The 20725-nt window shown below is 40.7% G+C and overlaps 1 protein-coding gene across 1 annotated transcript; it reads left to right on the top strand.

The window, feature by feature from the left end:
• Positions 1 to 1465: 1465 nt before the first annotated feature.
• LOC100542475 (cytosolic phospholipase A2 epsilon-like) lies at positions 1466 to 20236 on the top strand. Its single transcript, XM_019615519.2, has 21 exons — positions 1466 to 1547; positions 2194 to 2274; positions 4952 to 5024; positions 6777 to 6913; positions 7284 to 7415; positions 9636 to 9676; positions 10542 to 10584; positions 10999 to 11068; positions 11261 to 11430; positions 11553 to 11639; positions 12657 to 12694; positions 12967 to 13102; positions 13895 to 14031; positions 14860 to 15082; positions 15773 to 15887; positions 16264 to 16401; positions 17233 to 17340; positions 17971 to 18162; positions 18637 to 18803; positions 19189 to 19375; positions 19531 to 20236. Exons 1-21 carry the CDS (start codon positions 1500 to 1502, stop codon positions 19737 to 19739), a joined length of 2532 nt encoding a protein of 843 aa, XP_019471064.1. The 5' UTR covers positions 1466 to 1499; the 3' UTR covers positions 19740 to 20236.
• Positions 20237 to 20725: the final 489 nt, after the last annotated feature.

The following is a 20725-nucleotide window of genomic DNA, read 5'->3' as shown; positions in this document are numbered from 1 at the left end:
TTCTGATCTTGGCAAGCTGTGAGCATCACCCCTGGTTTCTCCCACCTGGTGTGCCTAATTTTCTGGGGGCTGAGTGATGTTACAGCCCAGAGCCAGTGTGTTTGAGGGTTTTTTGGTCATTGGCACTGTGGGAGTGATGTTTTCAGAGCTTCAGTCCTGGTTTATAGCAAGCTTTCCAAAAAGGTGTCAGAATAATGCACTGACTTTAACCATAGCTGGAGGATGCTGGTGTTGCCAAGTTTTCTCTGACCTAGTGAAAAATGCATTTCATCAAACTGTATAACTGCAGCTGGCACTGTAAATAGACAATTCTTCACTGCATTGCGAAACAACATGGCCTATAGCAAAAATTTATTCTACTAAGTCGTCTTTGATGATGGTGATAGTTTGCATGAGAATGTGCAGTATGGGAATGTGCATGGGAATTGTGTTTGTTAGTAACTATATTTAACAAATAAGCTCAGAAATGCTCAGGACGTAGCTAACTTTTTGCTCATAGGCAATACTCCAGGAGAACAGGGAAACAAAAGCATTCCCTTCCTCCCATAATTTTGATTTGTTATGACGTGCTGAAGATGTAGCAGCTTTTGATGCCCTTTTAAATCCTTTCCCAGTGAGCTGAAAGCTATGCCAGTATTGATGGTATACGGGTTAGCTGGGTTCTAGCAGAGGCAGAGGCAAGGTTTGCAGCTGAACCCAAGAGCTCTACATTAGTGATAAATCCTGTGTCTGGCTGGCAGGGTTCACTGGGTCAGGCACGGGAGCCAGGTTACAGTCAGAGTCAGCCTGAACTGGAAAGCAGTGCCAGAGTATTCGCAGGGGTGGAGCTAAGGAAAGTCATTGCTTCAGGACTCTTTGTCTTAATAGTGGTGATAATAATGAGCCATAGGAAAGGAGGGGAAGAGGATACAACTTCTTGGGAAGAGACCCAGCCTGGCTGGGCCTGGGCTGAATAGAGACAAAACACCCTATGAGTGTGTCTGCTCTGCACATCTAGATCCGAGATGGCACGGATAGGTGGCACAGAATCCCTTAAAATGGCTTTTGCAACAACCAGGTTAGTCTGAGAGAAATAGTATCTTCCCTCTTTTTTTTCCTATTAGCTTTTGTATCCTATATAGTATAACAGATGATCTGCATTTTGGTTATGTTACTGTTTCTGCATCTTATCAGAGTCTTGCTATGTGGAAAGTTCTGCACTCAGATAAAAGGGTATCCTTTTCTTACCATTAGTTATCAGCTTGCCATTGGCCAGAATTGGGCAAAGTGATTCGAACAGTGTACTTTCAGCCATTGTACAGGTAGGGATATTTTTTCCTATTTACTTTACAAGATGCTGCAGAAGAAAATGGGAGGGGAATAGCTGGGTTTAAGAAATCAGGCAGAGGTGGGGCTCTGAGTCAGTTTATAAAATAGTCACTCACCTGCATGAGACATCTGAGCTATTGGTGTCTCTGGAAGCTGGGAGATGTAAAGTGCTGCCAGAGATAACACAGGACATGTATGTGACTGCGCCCACAATGGAGTCAGGCAGTGGTTTGTCTCAGGTAAGAAGGGTGCAGAGGCAAACAGGGATCTGGGGCCTCAGCCAGCTGTGCTGCATATTGTGCACTGATGGGACTGCTTTCCTGACCTATCATTGACCTTAAGTGGCTGCACAGGAAGAAGAAATCAGTGCTTCAAGAACTCATTACAGAAATTAAAATGATAGTGAGTCAAGGAAAGGAAGGGAAAACTGCTTGGGGAGTAAAAGTTTATTTACAAAGGAGGGATTTTGTACGTGTTAGAGTTTTCTTCATCTCAGAAACGTGCCATATGCAACCTTAGAAAGAACTATTAAGTAGCACAGAGATGTGCTTCAAGGTGAAATACCAATTAATTACAGGGTGTGTTTACTCGAGACAGGTTTGCTGCTACTATAACAGCCAGAGCCAGGAGAAGCCGTCCCTGTGGTATGTCACCAGAGCCTGGAGCAGTTGTCACACAAAGGGTGGACCTTACCAGGCTGCTGTGGCCCTGCCCAGCCTCGCTGGGGCAACACAGCGTGGCAGTGGCATCGCTGGGGGCACTGTCAACTGCCGAGGCTCTGCAGGCAACACTGGCTATGGGCTCTCTTTCATTATTGTGCAGCTGTGAATTCGTAAGGAGGATTGCTGTTAGGAGCCAGCATGACTTTAGCCCTTTCCTTTGCAGGAGCTGACCACCCAAACCAATCCACTGGATGGAAATATGCGGCTGAATTGTGATGGGGAACAGTGGACTTCTGCTACAAAGGTACCGCAAAAGAGAATTTAAAGTAGAACTGTAGAAGACAATATTCTGTCGGGTAGAGCCTGGGTGAGATTGGTTTCAGTGTCTGCTGAGCAGTCTAATTAGGTATCATAACTCTTCCAGCTGCCTCCGTGAAACCCCATCCAGCTTATCACTTTGATCACTTTGCTGTGCCGTCTTGCTTCATGTTCAAGTTCTACTGTTGTTTCTGTCCTTGGTAGATGGTAAATGAATCCCGTTTTAATAAGATTAATAGTTATTAAAGAGTGGGTTTAACTAGGCTTTCTGCTGCATATGTCTTACCAAAGCAAATTTACTGCCAGTGTAGGTAGCAATAACCGTGAAATTGAGCCATTTACTCCCACAAAGAGTATGGCACAATCCTGAACTGGCTTTTCAGCACCGGATTTCCTGAATTAACCTTACTTTTGGCCTCTGCAAAAAGAAAGGAATCCCAGCTAAGAGTTTTCCAGGAGATTTCAGGCATGTTAAATGAACTCCTTCCTATTAGAAACCACAGGACCAGATGTGCTTTAATGGATTTTTTTTGGAACTTTTTCTCTCTAATTTACTGCCATTTAATAGAATAGGATCATTAAGGTTGGAAAAGGCCTCTAAGATCATCTATTTCAATCATCCCCCTATCACAAATTTTGCCCACTAAACCACGTCCTAAATAATACATCTACCCTTTCCTTAAACACCTCCAGGGACGATGACCCTCCCACTTCCCTGGGCAGTCTGTTCCAATGCATTATCACACTTTTTGAGAAAAAATTCTTCCTAATATCCAATCTGAACATCCTTTGGCATAATTAGAGGTCATTCCCTCTTATTCTATCTCAGTTACCTGAGAGAAGTGGCTGCCTCCCACCTGGTCACAACCTCCTTTCAGGGAGCTGTAGAGAGTGTTAAGATTTTTCCTGAGCCTCCTCCTGTTATGAATGGTCCCTTTTTCTCTTTTGAACTGAGCTAAGATGCTGAACAGAAAGCATTACGCCTACAGTTCAGGGAGTAACCAATTATTTCTGTTGTTTCATTGAATGGAAAACGTGAAGATAAGAAAATACTTTCTAAAATGCATCTCTGCAATGCAATGGTCACAACAGGGTCTGGGCCATGAACCCACCCTCTTAAGCTTTTTTAGGCAAAGCACATACTCCTTTCATGATTTATTCCCCCGTGGTGCCTAAGCCAAGATTTCCTGGTTATGGTAGGACACATCCACATACCTGAGCGTTTTGTTCAATCCCGCTGTGCTGCTTTTGGATCACTACAGGCCATGAGGGTCACACCATAGGTTTCTGTTCCTGAACTTGAGTTGAGCCCTTCCAGAAAATCTGGAAAGCCAAAGCCAGCCCCTGGCAGCACTGGCCCTTCCTCAGTCCCCTTCCTCATTCCTGACCATGGCTCCTTGCTGGGCATCCCTTGCAGCCTGTCTCCCTGAGGGGCTCCGCACTCCCTGCATCGCAGTCATAACCCACACCCAGCAGCTGGCAGGCAGCTTCACAAAAAGAGCTCTATATAGTAAAAACAAGGTCAGCAGTTCTAATAAAACTGCAGACAGAAGGCTTTGAACTTAAAAAATGACTAAGCAGAAAAATACAGACAGCACAGGATTTATTCTTAAATATCTGCTTTCAGTTTCCTTCACCTCTATTCTGTCCTTGCTCAAATCTTTGAGCGTTAAGGGCTGGCACAATGCCTTCACCCTTATGCAATTACTGTACATCTTGCCTGTACCGCACTTTTTCTGTCTGTGCCTCCCTTATTTCTATGCCGTTAGAATTAGGTTTTAGGCACAAATGCAATTGGATTGTCTTATCCAGAGCTGCTCTTTGGATTCTGATCTATGGTTTGACCCTATCAGTGTGCATGCTCAGTCACCATCTACGCAGCTGAACAGTACCAATGCTCTTGGCTTTTTATAGGACTTGGTGCTTTGCTGTTACATGAAGGCCTCTTTTATCTGCTTCTTTACTAGCCTACTTGCTAAATGTCCCCAGTATGGACAACATATTTGTTAGCCCCAGCTACAGCTGGGCTAAACATTATGAGAGACACCAGGTGGACATTTGGCACTGAGACATATGGGCAGTGAGCATGATGGTGATGAACTAGAGGATCTTAGTGGTCTTTTCCAACCTTAATTATTCTATGATTCCATTTAGTCTATAAACACTGATGCAGCACTGGAAATACTGTATGTTTAAAAGAAGAAGAATGTGGAAAAATCATATTCCATAGCCCAGTAGTCTGAAACTTGAGTCATAGCTGGATGGGAGCCAATCCCCACAGTAGTAATTTGATCACTTGCAAAAAGCCTAAAGAAGCTTTTCATTTTCTATCTTAGAAATTAAAGAAGTTTCTCCTCTCCCAAACTGAATTGGAATCTTACCACTATACAAAGCTGAATTTTGACAAGAAAGCAAAGCAATTCACCATGATTGTAAAAATCTGCACATGATCTATAAGAGTAGTGAAACTTTTCACCCTAGTACATGGCTTAGATACTAGCAGAAGAAGCCTGACATTGGTCATTTCTTAATCACATAGGAAAATTCAAATAAGCTGTTTACAGTTTGGGGGTGTCTCTCTCTAGATTTTTACCTCCTAAATATACTATTTACTTTCAGTATTCATTCCAAATTTTACGTATGGCTTTATTTTTTTCTTGCAGATAGAATCATCTCTGTGTTACTTACTGACTGTAAGAGTCATAAGAGCAAGAAATATCCACCAGGCAGATGTTTGTAAGTATCTGTAGTGCTCTGTATGGACCCTTTACCCTCCATGGGCTACTGGCCAATCTTTCTCTAACGAAAAGGATTTTCTAGGTTTGTTCTGTGGCTGGAGAAAGTCCCCTGCTGGCATCTTTGTTCCAGAAATGAACAGTGTGCTTCTCTTTACTTTTGTCCTATTCTGTGAAGAGATGACTCTCTCTAGCGGGCATGAGATGGGTTGGTGGTTGGACCAGATGATCTTAGTTGTCTTTTCCAACCTTCATGATTCTGTAAGGTCACAGGTGTACCTATTGCACATATGTTCTGCATTCATAAAAGGGACGGACAAAACAGCTTCTGCAGTATGTTGCAAGCAGGAAATGTAAAAACATCTCCTGTGTTTTCCTCTGGAGTAGATTCATGCAACAAAAGACAAAAACTGATTGGAAGAATGGGATAAACACAGGAAGTAGCCTTATCTCAAAGGGTAACAAATCCAAAGTACTACAGCCTGCCTACCAGCTTTCACAGATTAAACCAGGTGAAGTGTCCTTCACTTCTGATGGTCCACAGCTGTGTCTTTAGCAGGGTCTGTTGTGATAGGATGAGTGGTAATGGTTTCAAATGAAAAGAGAGGAGACATTCAAGGTCAGACTGGAGGGGCTCTTAGTACTCTGATCTAGCTGTTATTGCAGGGGGGTAAGCATAGATGGCCTTTAATTGTCCCTACCCAATCAAATGATTCTATGAAATATAATAGAAGATTATAGCTCTATTGATGTAGATATCAAGAAGCAAAGTTTTTTTCTCTATTTTGGTGGGGTTTTTTCTTTCTTTTTTTTGTTTGTTTGTTTTTGTATTGTTCTGACTAAAATGGAAACAGTAATTTCTTTGTTTCCCAAACTCCTGCCAGAATAGTGTGATATTTTTATTGTGAATTTCTATTTGGAGGAAGGACCAGGAAAACTACTCTCTGCTAAATATTATTCTGATTTTGCTTTTGTTTCTATTCATTTTTCAAAGTGTCCATTGGTCATGTTGGTTAATATATTTGAACATGTTTCTCACTGACCAAACAATTCCCTTTCATCAACGTGATGTCTTATTGCAATTTTGACCTTGTAACAAATTACAACAAATCTGGCACTTGACGCAAGTCATCTACATCACCAATATCACATCTAATTTTCTTCCAAACCAGCTGACAAAATCACTATGGCATTGCTAAGTAGCAGCTTCTATATGTTAATGAACCCACAAGGCAATTTAGTTTTTTCAAAGCAAGTACTTGTGTTTAAAGTCACCGCTCTGCATTTCTGCAGTGCTAAAACTTCTTAGCAGAAACCTCTCTGTTGGTTTTCTGGATCCTTACTCCACAGTATGGCTTGCTGGTTCCACCACTTTTTTTGTAAGAGCTGAAACTGGCTTCCAGATCTGAAAAGGGTACCATAAGCAAACTTTTAGTCTGTGTAACAGTATGGAGTGCCACAGAATCTTTTTTTTTTTTTTATTCTGAGCTAAACTGATGACACAGGAGGAGAAAACCCTTTGATTTAATGCATTTATTATACATCTAATTTCATTTATTCGGAGAAGACTCATGTCCCTCTCCAAGTCTTTTTTTCTCCATTCCTATTATCTAAATTGTAATATTTCTGTTGGATTTATATGAATATGTATCAGAGTGTCTCTCTTTGAAAGTAGACCCTCATGTTGTGCACGTTATTCTTTCCTCTAGAGCGAATTTTCACTTTAGATGTCTTTGTGTTTCTTAACATACAGTAAGCCAGACTGATTGCTACGTGAGCCTGTGGTTGCCAACTGCTTCAGCTGACAAATTTCAGACTAAAACCATCCAGAATTGTAAAGACCCAGTCTGGAATGAAACCTTCTACTTCAGAATCCAGAGTCAGGTCAAGGTACTTAGCTGAGATTACTCTGTTAACTGTGATCTAGGGATCACTGCCTGGTTGCATCTTTTTGCAAAGCAGATGTATGTAATTGTCCTGAGATGCAAAGAGATATGCAGAAAGACATGAAAATAACATGTACCCTCAATATATTTATCCATACCATGAAAGACAAGTATATCACTCAGCCATGTGCACCTTTGAGATGTCTCATTTCTCATCATGCCTCCTTATAGGTAGATACGCACAGAACTCAATTCTGCTCCATTTCCTTCCCTTCTTACTCTCTTTACTTCTTCTCACTCATCACAGAAGTGGAATAAAAATGGATCTACTGCTTTAACTGATACTTGTAACATTATTGTACTTTCCTTTTCAGAATGTGCTGGAGCTGGGGCTCTATGATAGGGATGTTGTTACTCAAGATGATCACCTCTTTACAGTGTACTTTGATATAGCCAAACTTTCCCTGGGAGAACAAGTCTTCATGCATTTCAAGTGCGATTCACAGGTGAGGTCTCAAATAAGGTATAGAATTTTTTCACGGGAAGATTTTTTGTCCGCTTTTCTTCCTAAAATGTTGTTTGAAATGTCTTTCTTTATCCTTCTTACGTATGGATTACCCAACCACACAAGAGGGAGAAGTTTTCCCACCCTGACTTGAGAAAGCTCCTCACTCCTGCATCTGTAGGCACACTGAAGTTGGGTGCTGGTGTATTTGACCACAAACTGTAGATGCCTCTGCAAAACTGTCACTTTGTTGAGCCTGCCCCCATCAAGGATCCTACAGGAGTGTGTCCTCACCAATAAAAATCACATGGTGCTTTTGTCATCACTTGCTACTTAACCTAGTAATTAAGAAGTAATGGCTCTGTGATCAGAGCCAAACGTCAAACCAGTCTAGTTGCTAATTACAGACTGTGGCATGACTTGTTTGAATAAGGTGTCCAATCCACGTCATTCAACTTCACAACAAGAAATGTTCCTGTTTAGAGTATTCTGAAAGTCTCTGAATGTTGCATTTGAAAAGTTCCAATATACTGAAAGGACAAGATGCACTGCATAGCTGCAGGGAAGGGTTGTCTGACCTGAAGGCTGGTTGTTGGGACCTTTATCCAGTGCTAAGCAGCACTGCTAACACAGCTACCACCAGCACCACTGTGCTGAGAGAATTTTCATTGCACATCTCTGTGGAGAATCTTTCCCACGGAGGCCAGTATAACAACAGCATAGGACATGAGGATTGACATAAAGCCCTGCTTCCTCTCTTAGGTGTGCTGGCACCTTGCATTCGAAGGGATGTCCTGTGCTGTGAAGAAAATCCCATACCCTGAGCAGAAAGTATGAGAAAGATAGATGTGTTCTGTGGCTGTGTGGGATTGCTGGTGCACATCCACAATGCAAGTCTGTCAAATCAGCCTGTTGCACCTGTATGTGCAACCTTGCATATCAACACTTTTAATTCAGCCAGCCCACATGTTATCCATGGGAGTGGTACTGTCTGATACCATGAAGGCTAATTATGTGTTTAAGGATTCTCTGCTGCTGGTTGTTCATCTTCCAGCTGCAATTGGCCTCTCTGGAGCCTGTTTAGCTCTCTTTGGCAAGAGGGTAAAATGCCCCCACCTTGGCAAGCCCAGTAGCTGCACTGAGCATCACACTTGTCAGGCAGGCTCCTTTTTCCAGGGACAAGTGTCACACTTTAGCAATAAATGTCAAGACTGAGCAACTGGAGGCTAACTGATGAAAAGATCTCCATGCATGTTCAGCTAGAACATCCCCTGTCCTCCTCACTTCTCTCTTATTCTCTTGTGCACTTGTCATGAACCATCCAGTTGACCTTAGCTACACACATCCAAACTCTGCAGTTCATTGTCAATAAATACCTTATCTAAATCTTTCTTTGTGAAATACCAGATGAGTAAAGTGTGGACTTCCACTAGCCCTCGAAAGAAATAGAAATTTTCTGCTGGTTATAACCCAGCTAATGATTGTCTAGGTGATCCCAGGTGCTGTATCCAAGCCTTTCATTTATGCACTTTACAGCTACAGTGGTTAGAATTCATGATCTTCAGGCCTTCAGAACATCTTTTTTTATCCTATATTAGTAACTTTTTAGTGTCTTCAATGCAATGAGTACTCTTGTACCCTTTGAGGAAAAAAGTCAACTACAATACTTGTTTCTCTGGTATTATCTCTTCTGTCCCCCACTTTTCCTCTCTCTGATACTTTCTTCCATCAAGAAATTATGCTCTGTTCCACCGCCCACAGAGGAAATCTTAATGCTAGAATTACCTCTGTCCCAGTGCCCTCAACACGGTGCCAGACAAAGTGATTGTCCTCTTCTGCCACTGCTTGGCATACCACTATTTTTCCTCTTTGCACTAGGAGGGTTTGCTGGTCCTGTCAGCAGCCGCTTGTTCTCTTTGCTGGCAGACTCAGCATGAGGCAACATCTCTAAAAGAATCTGTTGTACTGTGGATATCCCAGAAGAAAGGCAAGCTCACCACTTTCTTTGTCAAAAAATGCTCTGGCGGGCATCTAGAATCATCCTATCCATAAAAGATCTTGATACCCAGGCAAAAGGTGGCAGGAGCATGTATTTTAAGCATGCTGCCAGTCATGCACAATGTGTGTACATATGTTATAAGAATGAGAGCTTGCATTATGAAAACCACCAAGAGGCTAGTGTCAGATATTTTCTACCTTTCTACCTTTCTTTATTTTTCAGAGAAAAGAGGAGCTAGAGGTGGGATTTGCATTGGATAATATGTGAGTAAACATGAAATGCAATAGAATAATGTGCCACCCAGGGAGGTGGTGGCATCACTGTCCCTGGAGGTGTCCAAGAAACACACAAATGTGGCACTGAGGGACATGGGTTAATGGGCATGGTGGGGATGGGCTGATGCTTTTAGTGGTGTCTACCAACCTAAATGATTCTATGATTCTATAATCTGCAGCAAAAGGAAATGGCAATTCAGAGACATGAAATAATCTCGCATAATTGTCCAGTGTGCATCATTCTTTGGTGATGCCAATGACTAATACAGTTTCCCATGGAATCTATGGTATGAGCTGATGAACTGGTGGTATGAACTATGCCAGGATGACCTTCCATGAACTTCAGACAGCCAGAGAAAATACCCTAAAATCTTTTCTTTTTCTACTGTAATGAAAATTATTTGAGGACAGAATACTGCAACTGCTGTTCTGTTAAGCACTTGTCTTTGAGAATTGCAGGAGAACTCCCCCCCTTCAAAGCATAACAGAACATGGAATAATCACTAAATCCTTGAACTAGAGTCTGTTTTTGTCCTTGGACAAACTACAATTCTTCAAAAACAGTTTAACTATCTGCAGTTTCAGCTTGGGGCTTAGTATGAAGTCACTGCACAGTTTGGCCCTGCAGAACTTTTTTTTTGCTGAGCCCCAGGATGGGACCAGTGGGTTTGATGGTAATTGTGCCTTGACAGTGCAATGAGGAAATATGTGCTACGAGTCTCCTGGATTTTTTTCTTTCAGATTCAATACATAGCTAATAATAAGGAGGAAAATGAGGAGAGGGGTGTGGTTCATGAGTTATACTGTAATTATAATGAGTTATTAAAAATGTATTTTTCTTCCTGTTTCCTAGTTCAGGCCCTCCTGAAACCATCGTTACTAATGGAGTACTAGTGGTGAGCGTTATGTTTTATCACCTTTCTTGTCCTTTTGCCATCCTTGTTTCACCTGACTCACAATGATCAGGCCAACATATACCTCTGCTTTGCAAATTTAGCACTTAAGTGCTGTCATTTTCCATCATCATCAGTTGCCTCACAATACATGTCCTTACCTTCTCCCTTCTGAAAGCACTGGCCTTCCATGCCACCCTGCCAGTCTTGCCCTGGCTGTGTCTGGCTTCTCAGAGACTCCTGTTTCAGCCAGCATCTGATATCAAGGTTGTGGTTTAGAGAGAATGATTTCATTGGGTCACAGCGCACTGCCTTTGTAGCATCTTTACCAACAGCAGTAGGAGCTTAGAGTGGGGTACAGAATCTCAAACTGGGAAATTCCCTGTCTATGTGGTGTTTTATTGCTGTCTCTTATAGTCTCGCAAGATCTGCTGCTTGGAAGTTCAGGTGGTTGAGAAGAAGAAAAAGGAAAGGAAATCTTTATCAAGTGAGGTTACTTCTCTGTCATCTCTTTTTTAAATGACAACTTGTTAATATTATGAAGGCAATTGGCTTAATGAAAAACTGGAGAAAAAAATGCAACAAATGAAACCATGAAAACAGCCTTGTGGTACACTTTGTAAGAACTTTTATTTCCAATTTTGATAACAAAAAACTGCTGTGTCTGTTTCTCTCTTAGAAAAACAATTCTCCTTTAAAGTGCAAGGCTCGTATGAGGGCACCCAAGACATTACACTGGAATCTGATCCGGTCTTTGGTTCCCCCCATCCTGCCAAATTCCACTATGCCAGATACAAGCAGCCAGTGCTGGATTTTATGCTACCAGGGAAGAAACCGCCTCCTTCCTATGTATGTTATTACTGGACTTCATAAAGCATGATAGTGGTGTGTAAAGTAAAATGCACCATAAAGAGCAATATTAATTTGCATCTGTGGAAAGGGAGTAACGTTCCTTTATATTGAATTTTCAGCACTCCTATTTGTGTGGTACAAATTCAGGCACTCAAAACATGGAGCTTCATTCCCTTCCAAGTGGAAAAAACATGGTCTTAGCAGAGGTGAGTGCCTGTTCCTTTGTTGGAGAGGTTGAGAAACCTGTGTATGGATATTTGCAACTTCAATGAATTGTACAGCCCATTAGAGCTCCATATGACAGAGGTTGTATCCAACTCATCCCTGTCCTTGTCAATGCATCTGCTTGCCACTGACAAGACTGGTCCTACTGTGGGACAGCCTGGTTTCTCTGCATGGCATAGGGAGTCCCAACCTCACTGCATTGGTCTGGGTTAGTGGGAATGGGGCAAGTAAGGTTTGCAGAGCAGAGACTTCAGTTTCTGTTGGAGGAGACTGGGAACTCCTGACACATTTGCTCATTTTTAAATGCTCTGATGATTACCAGAGTAGTTTCTGATGAAGAAATTACACAAACAAAATGCTACAATCAAATACTGATGGGTCTTCAGGTAATATGACTAACTTGTATCTTCTACTGTTTGCATGGAGTGGGAATACAAAGTATGTTGTTACCCCACCTTGACTTTACTTCATGCTTTTTCCTCTTCTTACACATATGTGAGGCAGATGTACTAACGGGGATAGCACCAATCTTTTGCTGACACTAAATGTTCCTTGCTAAGAAATTTTAGATCCACACTTAAAGAAAATCCATATAGAATCAGAGAGTGACTGCTTTTGTAGGGTATAACAACAGAAAAAGGAGGAACAAAGGCTGCCATGCAAAATAGTGCTATGGCTTTAGCCTCACTGTCTGTCCTATTATAGCCCAGAAGAGGTCATGCTGGCAGGGAGGTACAGTGCGTAAATTATAATTGCTTTCATTGTAAGCAGCTGTTGTCCTCAGATGTTGCATTCACATACAAACATTGGAAATTACTGAACAACTTCTCTGACAATAAACCATTCGGAACAATTCATGTGCACAGCTGAATTATTCAGAGCTCCCAATTTATATCTGCATTGCTAGTATAGCACAAGATGAAAGTCTTCCCGATGCTGCAGGGAAGAGGGCTAAATCAGATTATCATGCTTATGCTGTTTGCATTCTTGCTTTTCAGGATAAAGGATTTGATTTACACGCAAAGGCAGAAGACTGGTAAGAGACTATAGAGAGTAGACTTCTCAGAAATTGCAGGAATGTCTTTCGTTAGGTGTTTTTCATTAGAATGTTGTTATTATTTTAATAACTGTTAAGAAAAGTTCCTCTTTCCATCACTTTCAGGCAGCTTTGAGTACCTGTTCGGCAGTGTAAGAAAGAATTTTCCTGTAAATGCGATATTTTTGGGGTTTAGTAAGTTTATTTGTACTGAAAATTGTTGCTTACCTAATGAATATAATGGAATTTTTTATTTCTGATCTCTGCTCCAGCCCAGACCACCTTGATGTGCGTTTAGGCTTTGACCTCTGTGTTCAAGAGCAAGATTTTCTATGCAAAAGGCAGAAATGTGTTGCTGCTGCTCTTAAGAAGATTCTGCAGCTGGAAAAGGATCTGTTGGATCATGAGGTCTGTAGTGCAAACGTTCAAAACGTCTAATGAGATATATCCTGGCTAAGTCCCACAGTCTGCACTCTTCTCTCCTGTTTACTCCTCACTGTCATGGCAGTGAAGGTCCAAAACACTGCACCTTATTTCATTGTACTCAGATTCTCTCCTTCATCTGCAATGTCACTGTTCCAGTCCAGATGTATTGCTTTTTCTTCCAGTGTTGTTTTCCTTGACATTGAGATTGGATTTTTAGCTATCTTAAAATTTCCTATATGATCTGTCCTCTTCCTGTTCTTATTTGCTCCATCTTCTCATATACTTTCACTTACTGTTCATTTCTAATGCTTTCAAATGTCTCTATAGCTTAAATTTGTGAAGCTTCTGTTCTTTTTCTCTTTGCTATCTTGCCTCCCTTGCATAATCTCTCCTCGGCTATCACCCCTTATCTTTCCCACTTTTACATTTTTTTGCCTTTTTTCCCCACCTTTTATTTTACATGCACTTCTAGTAGTGTCCCATTTCTCTAACCTCACCCTGTCATTTATGTTACTTGCAGACGTTATCCTGAGATTGACTCTTCTCCTGTTTCAACTTCATTGCAAGCCAGGCTAGATACACCTTGTACAGAAATAGCTTCCTCCATAGTCTTTACTTGGTCACTACCATCCATGCTGACAATCTTCTTTTTCACATGTGCAATTTCTTTTTCCTGCCTTTACTGCTGATGCTTTCTCTCTTAGTGTCACGCCACTTCCAGCCTAGCTGCAGGTCACTTCCTGATGCCAGTCTTTTTGTCCCTGTGTTGCCCAGACTCCCGTGGTGGCCATCATGACTACAGGAGGAGGGATGAGGTCTCTGACCGCACTGTATGGCAGTCTGCAGGGACTGAAGAAGCTCCATGTCCTGGACTGTGCTACATACCTGACTGGCTTGTCTGGTACAACTTGGTGAGTAGCTTCTCATGGTTTTCCTCCTCATGACACTGTAGCGATGAGGTAGGCTAGGGCTACCAGCAGTAGTCAACTAACAACACCTTCTCGGTTGTCCTTTTTTATCTCTTTCCAATGATAGTTTAAAGTCTTTGCATGTGGAAAAATCATGTAATTTGCAACAGCATGAAAATGAGTGTTCTTCTAAAAACAATTCATGGAAAATTGTTCAAGTCATTTTGAATCTTCAAAGAGAGCACAACAATATCTTGAGGAGCACACAACTGAAGAAAATCATAGAATCACAGAATCATATAACTGTTTGAGTTAGAAGGGATCTTTAAAGATCATATAGTTCAACTCCCCTGCAATGGACAGGGACACTCACAGCTAGATCAGGGTGCTTAGAGTCCCTCCAACCTGACCTTGAGTGTCTCTAAGGGTGGAGCACCCACCACCTCTATGGATAATCTGTTCCAGTGCCTCACAACACTTATTTAAAAAACTTCTTCCTTATAGCCAATCTAAATCTCCCCTCTTTTAATCTGAAACTATTTCGCCTTGTCTTATCACAGCAGACCCTGATAAAGTCTGTCTCCTTTGTTAAAAACCCCCTTTAGATACTGAAAGGCCACTTCCAGGTCTCCCTGGAGCCTCCAGGCTGAACAGACCCTGCTTGCTCAGTCTGTCCTCATAGGGGAGATGTTCCATCCCTTGGATCATTTTTGTAACATTAAGAGTGGAAGGTTTTACTTAATTTAAAAACAAGAACAGAAAATAGAAGCATGAAATGTATTCAACCTCTTTACTTTTATTTTTCCTCTTCAATATATTTCCTCTTCCTAGGACCATGTCAAACTTGTATAGAGATGCTGACTGGTCACAAAAGGATCTCGATAAGCAAATAAGCGAGGCTCGAAAACATATGACAAAATGCAAAATAAATTCCCTTTCCTTGGAGTATTTGAAGTTTTACAAAAAGCAGCTGCACCAACGGAAAAGAGAGGGCCGCAAAACATCTTTTATAGATCTCTGGGGGCTTGTCCTGGAATCTTTGTTGCATGATGGGGTACAGTATGTCATAAAGCAGAGTGGCTTACAATTTTCTGAAAATTAATATCTGTAAATTATACTTTCTTGTTTGTTCTGTGAAAAAAAAAACTTGTTATGAGACTGTGTATATGTAAGCACAATCATTTTCAAAATGTTTAGTGATAGTTTTTTAGATATCTTTCCAGGGTGGAAAACATAATTCTTGCTTCTGAGATTTTGAATATTTTCTGATAGAATTGCAAAATCAGTAGTTTGGAGAAATACAGTATTTTATGTTGAGATTTGTTGGCATGTTTGTCAAATATTTTATTTCAAAGTAACAAAGTTAGAGAGAGCATCTTAGTGTTAATGAGATGTATTAACAGATAGACTTGCAGACTTTTGACGTGTGTGAGGAGTCTTTCATAAACTTGCAGTGTAACACATTAAGATTATTTTAACCATTATTGTTGCTTTCTGCTCTTGAAAATTTCCTTTAATTTTCATCCTATTGGTCATTAAATATTCTGGCATCTCAGGTCTTGCTGATTTTTGAGTAAAACAACTCTCACAGTAATTTTGGAAAATATAGAGGATCTCAAAATTTAAGGCCAGCACATGTTTTACTTTAGAGGCAGGAATTTTACTGCACTATAAGTTTAGGTCCAGAGAAAATATTACTCTACTAATTTTTTGTCTCAATGTAACTGTATTTCTGGGATCGCAGAAAGACAACCATAAACTCTCTGATCAGCAACGGGCCATTGATCGTGGTCAGAACCCATTGCCTATCTATACTGCAGTCAATGTCAAGAACAACTATAGCACTCTGGATTTCAAAGGTAATCATGACATTTCTGAGAGTCATTTGTCTTTATATTTGAATAAGTCCATTGGGGAACAGTCTCTTTAGATAGTCTAAAAAAAGCCCTCTCTCCTAAAGACCAGAAACTCAGCTGATGTATACTGGCATAATGTCCTTGTAGCAGTAGTCTGACCTTCTACAAAGCAGACTCAAAAATATTCATGTCTTCCCACGTTTGCTGGTCTTGATTTGTGTCATGCTCATAATTCTTTGCCATTTGTCTGAAATATTAGACTGAACTGTAGAAATTATTTTCATTTTTACCTCCTTTCATTCAATGGTAGCAGTATTTTTATTCACAGCTAAGGAAGTGTAGTAAAATATTGTTTTCTTCCTTGTGTTCCTTGTCACAGAATGGGTGGAATTTACCCCTTATGAAGTAGGATTGCAGAAATATGGGGTTTTTGTTCACTCTGAGGATTTTGGCAGTGAGTTCTTCATGGGTCGGTTAATGAAGAAGCTTCCTGAATCTCGAATCTGCTTCTTAGAAGGTAATCTATTATCTTGAAAACATCTGAACCTTTCTTTAGCTTTGAGTTGCACGAACTAAGTACTATCAAAGAACAGGTGCATGACAAGCTGGAGAGAATAAATATCTTATCTCTGAATTAATGCTTAGTGTAGTAGAATCAGTTTATCAACAATAGAATCCAGGTCTCTGGGAACTGATGGTTCTGCCAATACTATTCCAAAAAATGTGACCTCCAGAGCAGCTTTAAACATGCTGCCTCTTGCCATTTCACTGGTAGTTGGCAATTTCTGTGCTTCCTATAGACGCATAGATTCTCCTCTGCAGTGGGGTGTGTTTGAGCATATCAGGTCCTATCCACTTCGCACAGCTTGCCTTGGCCATGCATTCATTGACTTGAATGCAGCCCTCTCTTTCAATAAATAAATAAATAAATAAATAAATAAATAGATAATTTAAAAAATCTCATTTAAAAAACAAATTTTAAAAGATATATTGTAGGTAATCCATTGCCAGTATAATTCCCCATCAAATACCTCATATTGCAAGTTTTCATCCTGTCTTTTTATATTAGCTTTGTGATACTTTTTTTAAACTTAGCTCTTTAAATCACATAAAAATCTTACCATTACTTGAAAAAAAAAATGTTTTACAGACAAAAACTGGATAGCAAATTAAGGCTTACAAATCAGCAAATTAAAATGGAAAATTAAAAATCCAAATTAAAGTGGGACAGCTTCCATTTAAAGTAAACTAAAGAAAAGCATTAACGTTGTGAATTTTATCTCATGATAACAGTTCTGAGATTCACGATGTGTGAATGCTTGAGTAAGAGAAGTCTTTTCTTTCACAGGCATGTGGAGTAGTTTATTTTCACTGAATGTGTTATACATTTGGAATTTGTCTCATTCATCAGAGGATTTTTGGCACAGGTGGACCCAGGACAAAATGGATGATATAGGTTAGTTACACTTCTTCCTTGCCCTGTGTTCTTACTATTAAAGTCAGGTAAATGGTCACACCCCTCTATGTGAAATACACACCTTATGTTTGGCATTTTGACGAGTTTATTTAAAGGCTACATTATTTTTTCAAGAAGGAATCACTTTTAAAATGTCATATTGTAGAGCATAACTGATAATGAAAAAAATCTCCTCTCTAGTAACCTATGAGCAAATTGAGGGCTATAAAGTGCTCAAGATTAATAAGATTGTTTTGTAGACAATTAATAAAGCAGGAAGATGTTGACTACCTCAAACAGGAGCTATGGTAATATAAACAAGTACAACAGTTACCATTTTGAGCGCCTGCTTTCAGTCTATTTCAATGAAGATGTCTATGTCTAGAGCAGGTATTTATTGCTGCTTGCTGCTGGATTTTGTTTCCTACTCAAATATGAGCTGTGTAAGGAAATAGCATTTGACTGGTAAAAGTCGCATTCTGTTTTCTTTTTTGCAACTTGCGCTCATCAACTTTTTTCATCTCAGGCTTTTAAAGTCAGTAAAACACTGATTCTATCATTATTTATTTTTGATATTTTGAGGTTATCTTGTTGTAGGCAGGTAAAACTTAACAGTCTTTCACTGTGCAGAGGAAGAACCTCTCCTACCGCTGAAACCCCATGATCTGAGGACTCGCCTGCTCACCCCTGCCAGCCCCCTCAGCAGTGCCATCCGTGATGCCCTCACTGACCGCTTCTCTGTTGCCCAGGAGCACAACTTCCTGAAGGGCCTGCAGGTGCACAACGACTACCTGGAGAACAGGCACTTCTGCAGGTGGAAAGGTAGTAGAGAAAAGTAGGGAAGGACCTGTGTGCTTAGGAAGGGAATTGACTAACAAGAGAAAAAGAAAACACAGATTAAATATTAAATACATTCTCTATGGTTAGAGACCATGTTTGGGTAGAATCACTATTAGGTCAGTGGGACACTGAGGTGTAGCATGGTGCAGAATTGAGCTCCACACCAACAATTTGCCAGCAGAACACACCTCCTGATGGCTGGGACATCAGGTCCTATTGGTGGTCCTCATGTTCTCATGTGGTAGGTACAAGAAACGTCTATCATGAATCTTGCCAGTGCAGGCCCCAAACTAGCTCTAGCTGGAGCTGGGAACATAGAAGTGAAGAGATATGGTGAATTCCCCTTCCCAGAAGACAGTCTTCAGTTAGGGCTCTGCAGCTGTTGTCTAAGTGTGGAAAACAGACTAACCATTTTTGCACTGTTGCATTTACAACATGAAATATCTTTGTTTTTAGATACTGTGTTAGACACATTTCCCAACCAGCTGACACAATCAGAAGAATACTTGTCTCTAGTAGATACGGGATTTTTCATCAATACGAGCATCATGCCGCTTTTAAAACCAGAGAGAAAGGTGGATGTCATTCTGCATTTAAATTACAGTGCTGGATCACAGATACTGGTGAGAGAAATTGAAGTGATTTCTGCATCTTCTTTAATTACTGCATTCCTGGATGTTTTTAATTCTTTGGTGCTTTTGATACTGCTTCTAATAGAAGTCCTAACCACTATCACTTTTAGCTTATTTTAGCTTTTAGCACTTTTAGCTGTAATGTGATACTCCTTTTATAAGTTGTACATATTCTCATTTGTTTTTCTTGTACAATATGACTGCTTTGTGATAAGGATTCAGGGTAAACAAATGCCTTCTCTTCACTGTTACTGTGCTTTTCAGTTAGGGTTTTATAACTCTCACAACCAGCTTGGAAAATGTCCCTTTGGACTCCAAGAAACCCTGATCCTATCTTCTTATTTAAAACTTAGTAACACTTTGTTTATTGATCCAGGCTCTGGACCAGACCTGCAAGTACTGTTCAGAACAGGGCATTCTATTTCCCAAGGTAGACTTGAGTGAGGAAGACAGGAAAAACCTGAAAGAATGTTACCTTTTTGAAGATGCTGAGACTCCAGGAGCACCAATATTGTTATTTTTTCCACTAATTAATGATACCTTCCAAAATTACAAAGCACCAGGTATGTAATCAAGCATGTTAAAAAAAAAAAACAAGCCACCCCCACCCAACAATTTACGTTATGAACTCTCTATGGAGAGACCTTTCTGTGCTTTCTTACCTGTGACCAGAGTAATTCCCACCTCTCAGCAGTGATTTGTCACTCCTTCCTTGTAGGTCAGAAGCGGTCCGAGTCAGAGATGGAGGATGGTAAAGTTGACCTCTATGGCCGCTGTTCCCCTTATTCAACATACTCGGTCACATATACTGAGAAGGCATATGACCGTCTGGTTCAGCTGGGTGAATACAACATCCTGAATAATGAAGAGCTCATTATGCAGGCCTTGCACAAAGCAGTGGAAAGGAAAAGACAGAAAAAGAATTAATGTCAGATGAAAATGCTTTTGTGTTCCTTTGTGCTCTCTTGTGAACTGCTGAGAGACTAAGACTCCCTTAACATCAGCCATCAGGCTTCAAAGGATTCCTGCTCAAACCTGCTAAATGGCATTCTCAGATGAACAAAGAGATTGAAGAGAAACTTTATTTTCCAAAGAATTTCACTGCAACAATTAATTGCAATTGAATTCTGACAGTGGAGTACAGTTTGTTGTATGGAGCGGATTATGGAGAGGCAGGAGGAATAATGTGCTAAGATGATCATAAACATGGTGCTAGTGGCCTTAAAGACTTTGAATGTGTTAAGCATTTCAAGACAGACCACATTAAAGGCATATTTTATTAACATAACTTGTGCTTTGTGTTTGTGAGGTGGTGGTGAGAGCAGAAGTGGTCTTTGGGCCAGGTCTGTGGCACATTGTAGGCAACTGTTAAGGGAAAGAGAGATGTGCGTCATGCAGCAGGTGCACATTCAAGGGCAGCTTTGGGCAGAGACAGAGGCAGAGGAGGCACAGGCCATCAATACCTGTCATGAAAGCAAAACAATGATGATGAAGGCTTCCACTGCCTATCTGCTATACTTCTCTGTGTACTTCCTCTCTGTCTCCTCCTGCCAGCTGTGAAAAAGACAGGAGGAGTGTAAACCTGCAGAGATCCAAGGCAGTTCTTGGAAATCTTGCCATAGCAGGCACATCTTTCCATGTGGCAAGCTGCTGCAGAAGCTATGCCTTGCAGGCTGTAATTCTTCTTAGACTACCTCTGTACCGTGCTCAGCACTGACGTGCATGTACAGAACGTCATTTGCCAATTTGAGGCTGCCTAACCTAGGCCTCTGTCACTGTTCCCTGGGTGAAAGACTTTGAAGAGCATTTTCCTTGTACCCACAGCAAAGATTGTCCAGCACCTTTTGTGTGCCTCCCACTGCCTGATATTCCCTAGGGTTAAGATGCTTTATTACTTTTTCATTGGAAAAACA

Source organism: Meleagris gallopavo, chromosome 5 (genome assembly GCF_000146605.3).
Source record: "Meleagris gallopavo isolate NT-WF06-2002-E0010 breed Aviagen turkey brand Nicholas breeding stock chromosome 5, Turkey_5.1, whole genome shotgun sequence".
Classification (NCBI taxonomy): Eukaryota; Metazoa; Chordata; class Aves; order Galliformes; family Phasianidae; genus Meleagris; species Meleagris gallopavo.
This window is presented reverse-complemented; position numbering and strand designations above follow the sequence as displayed.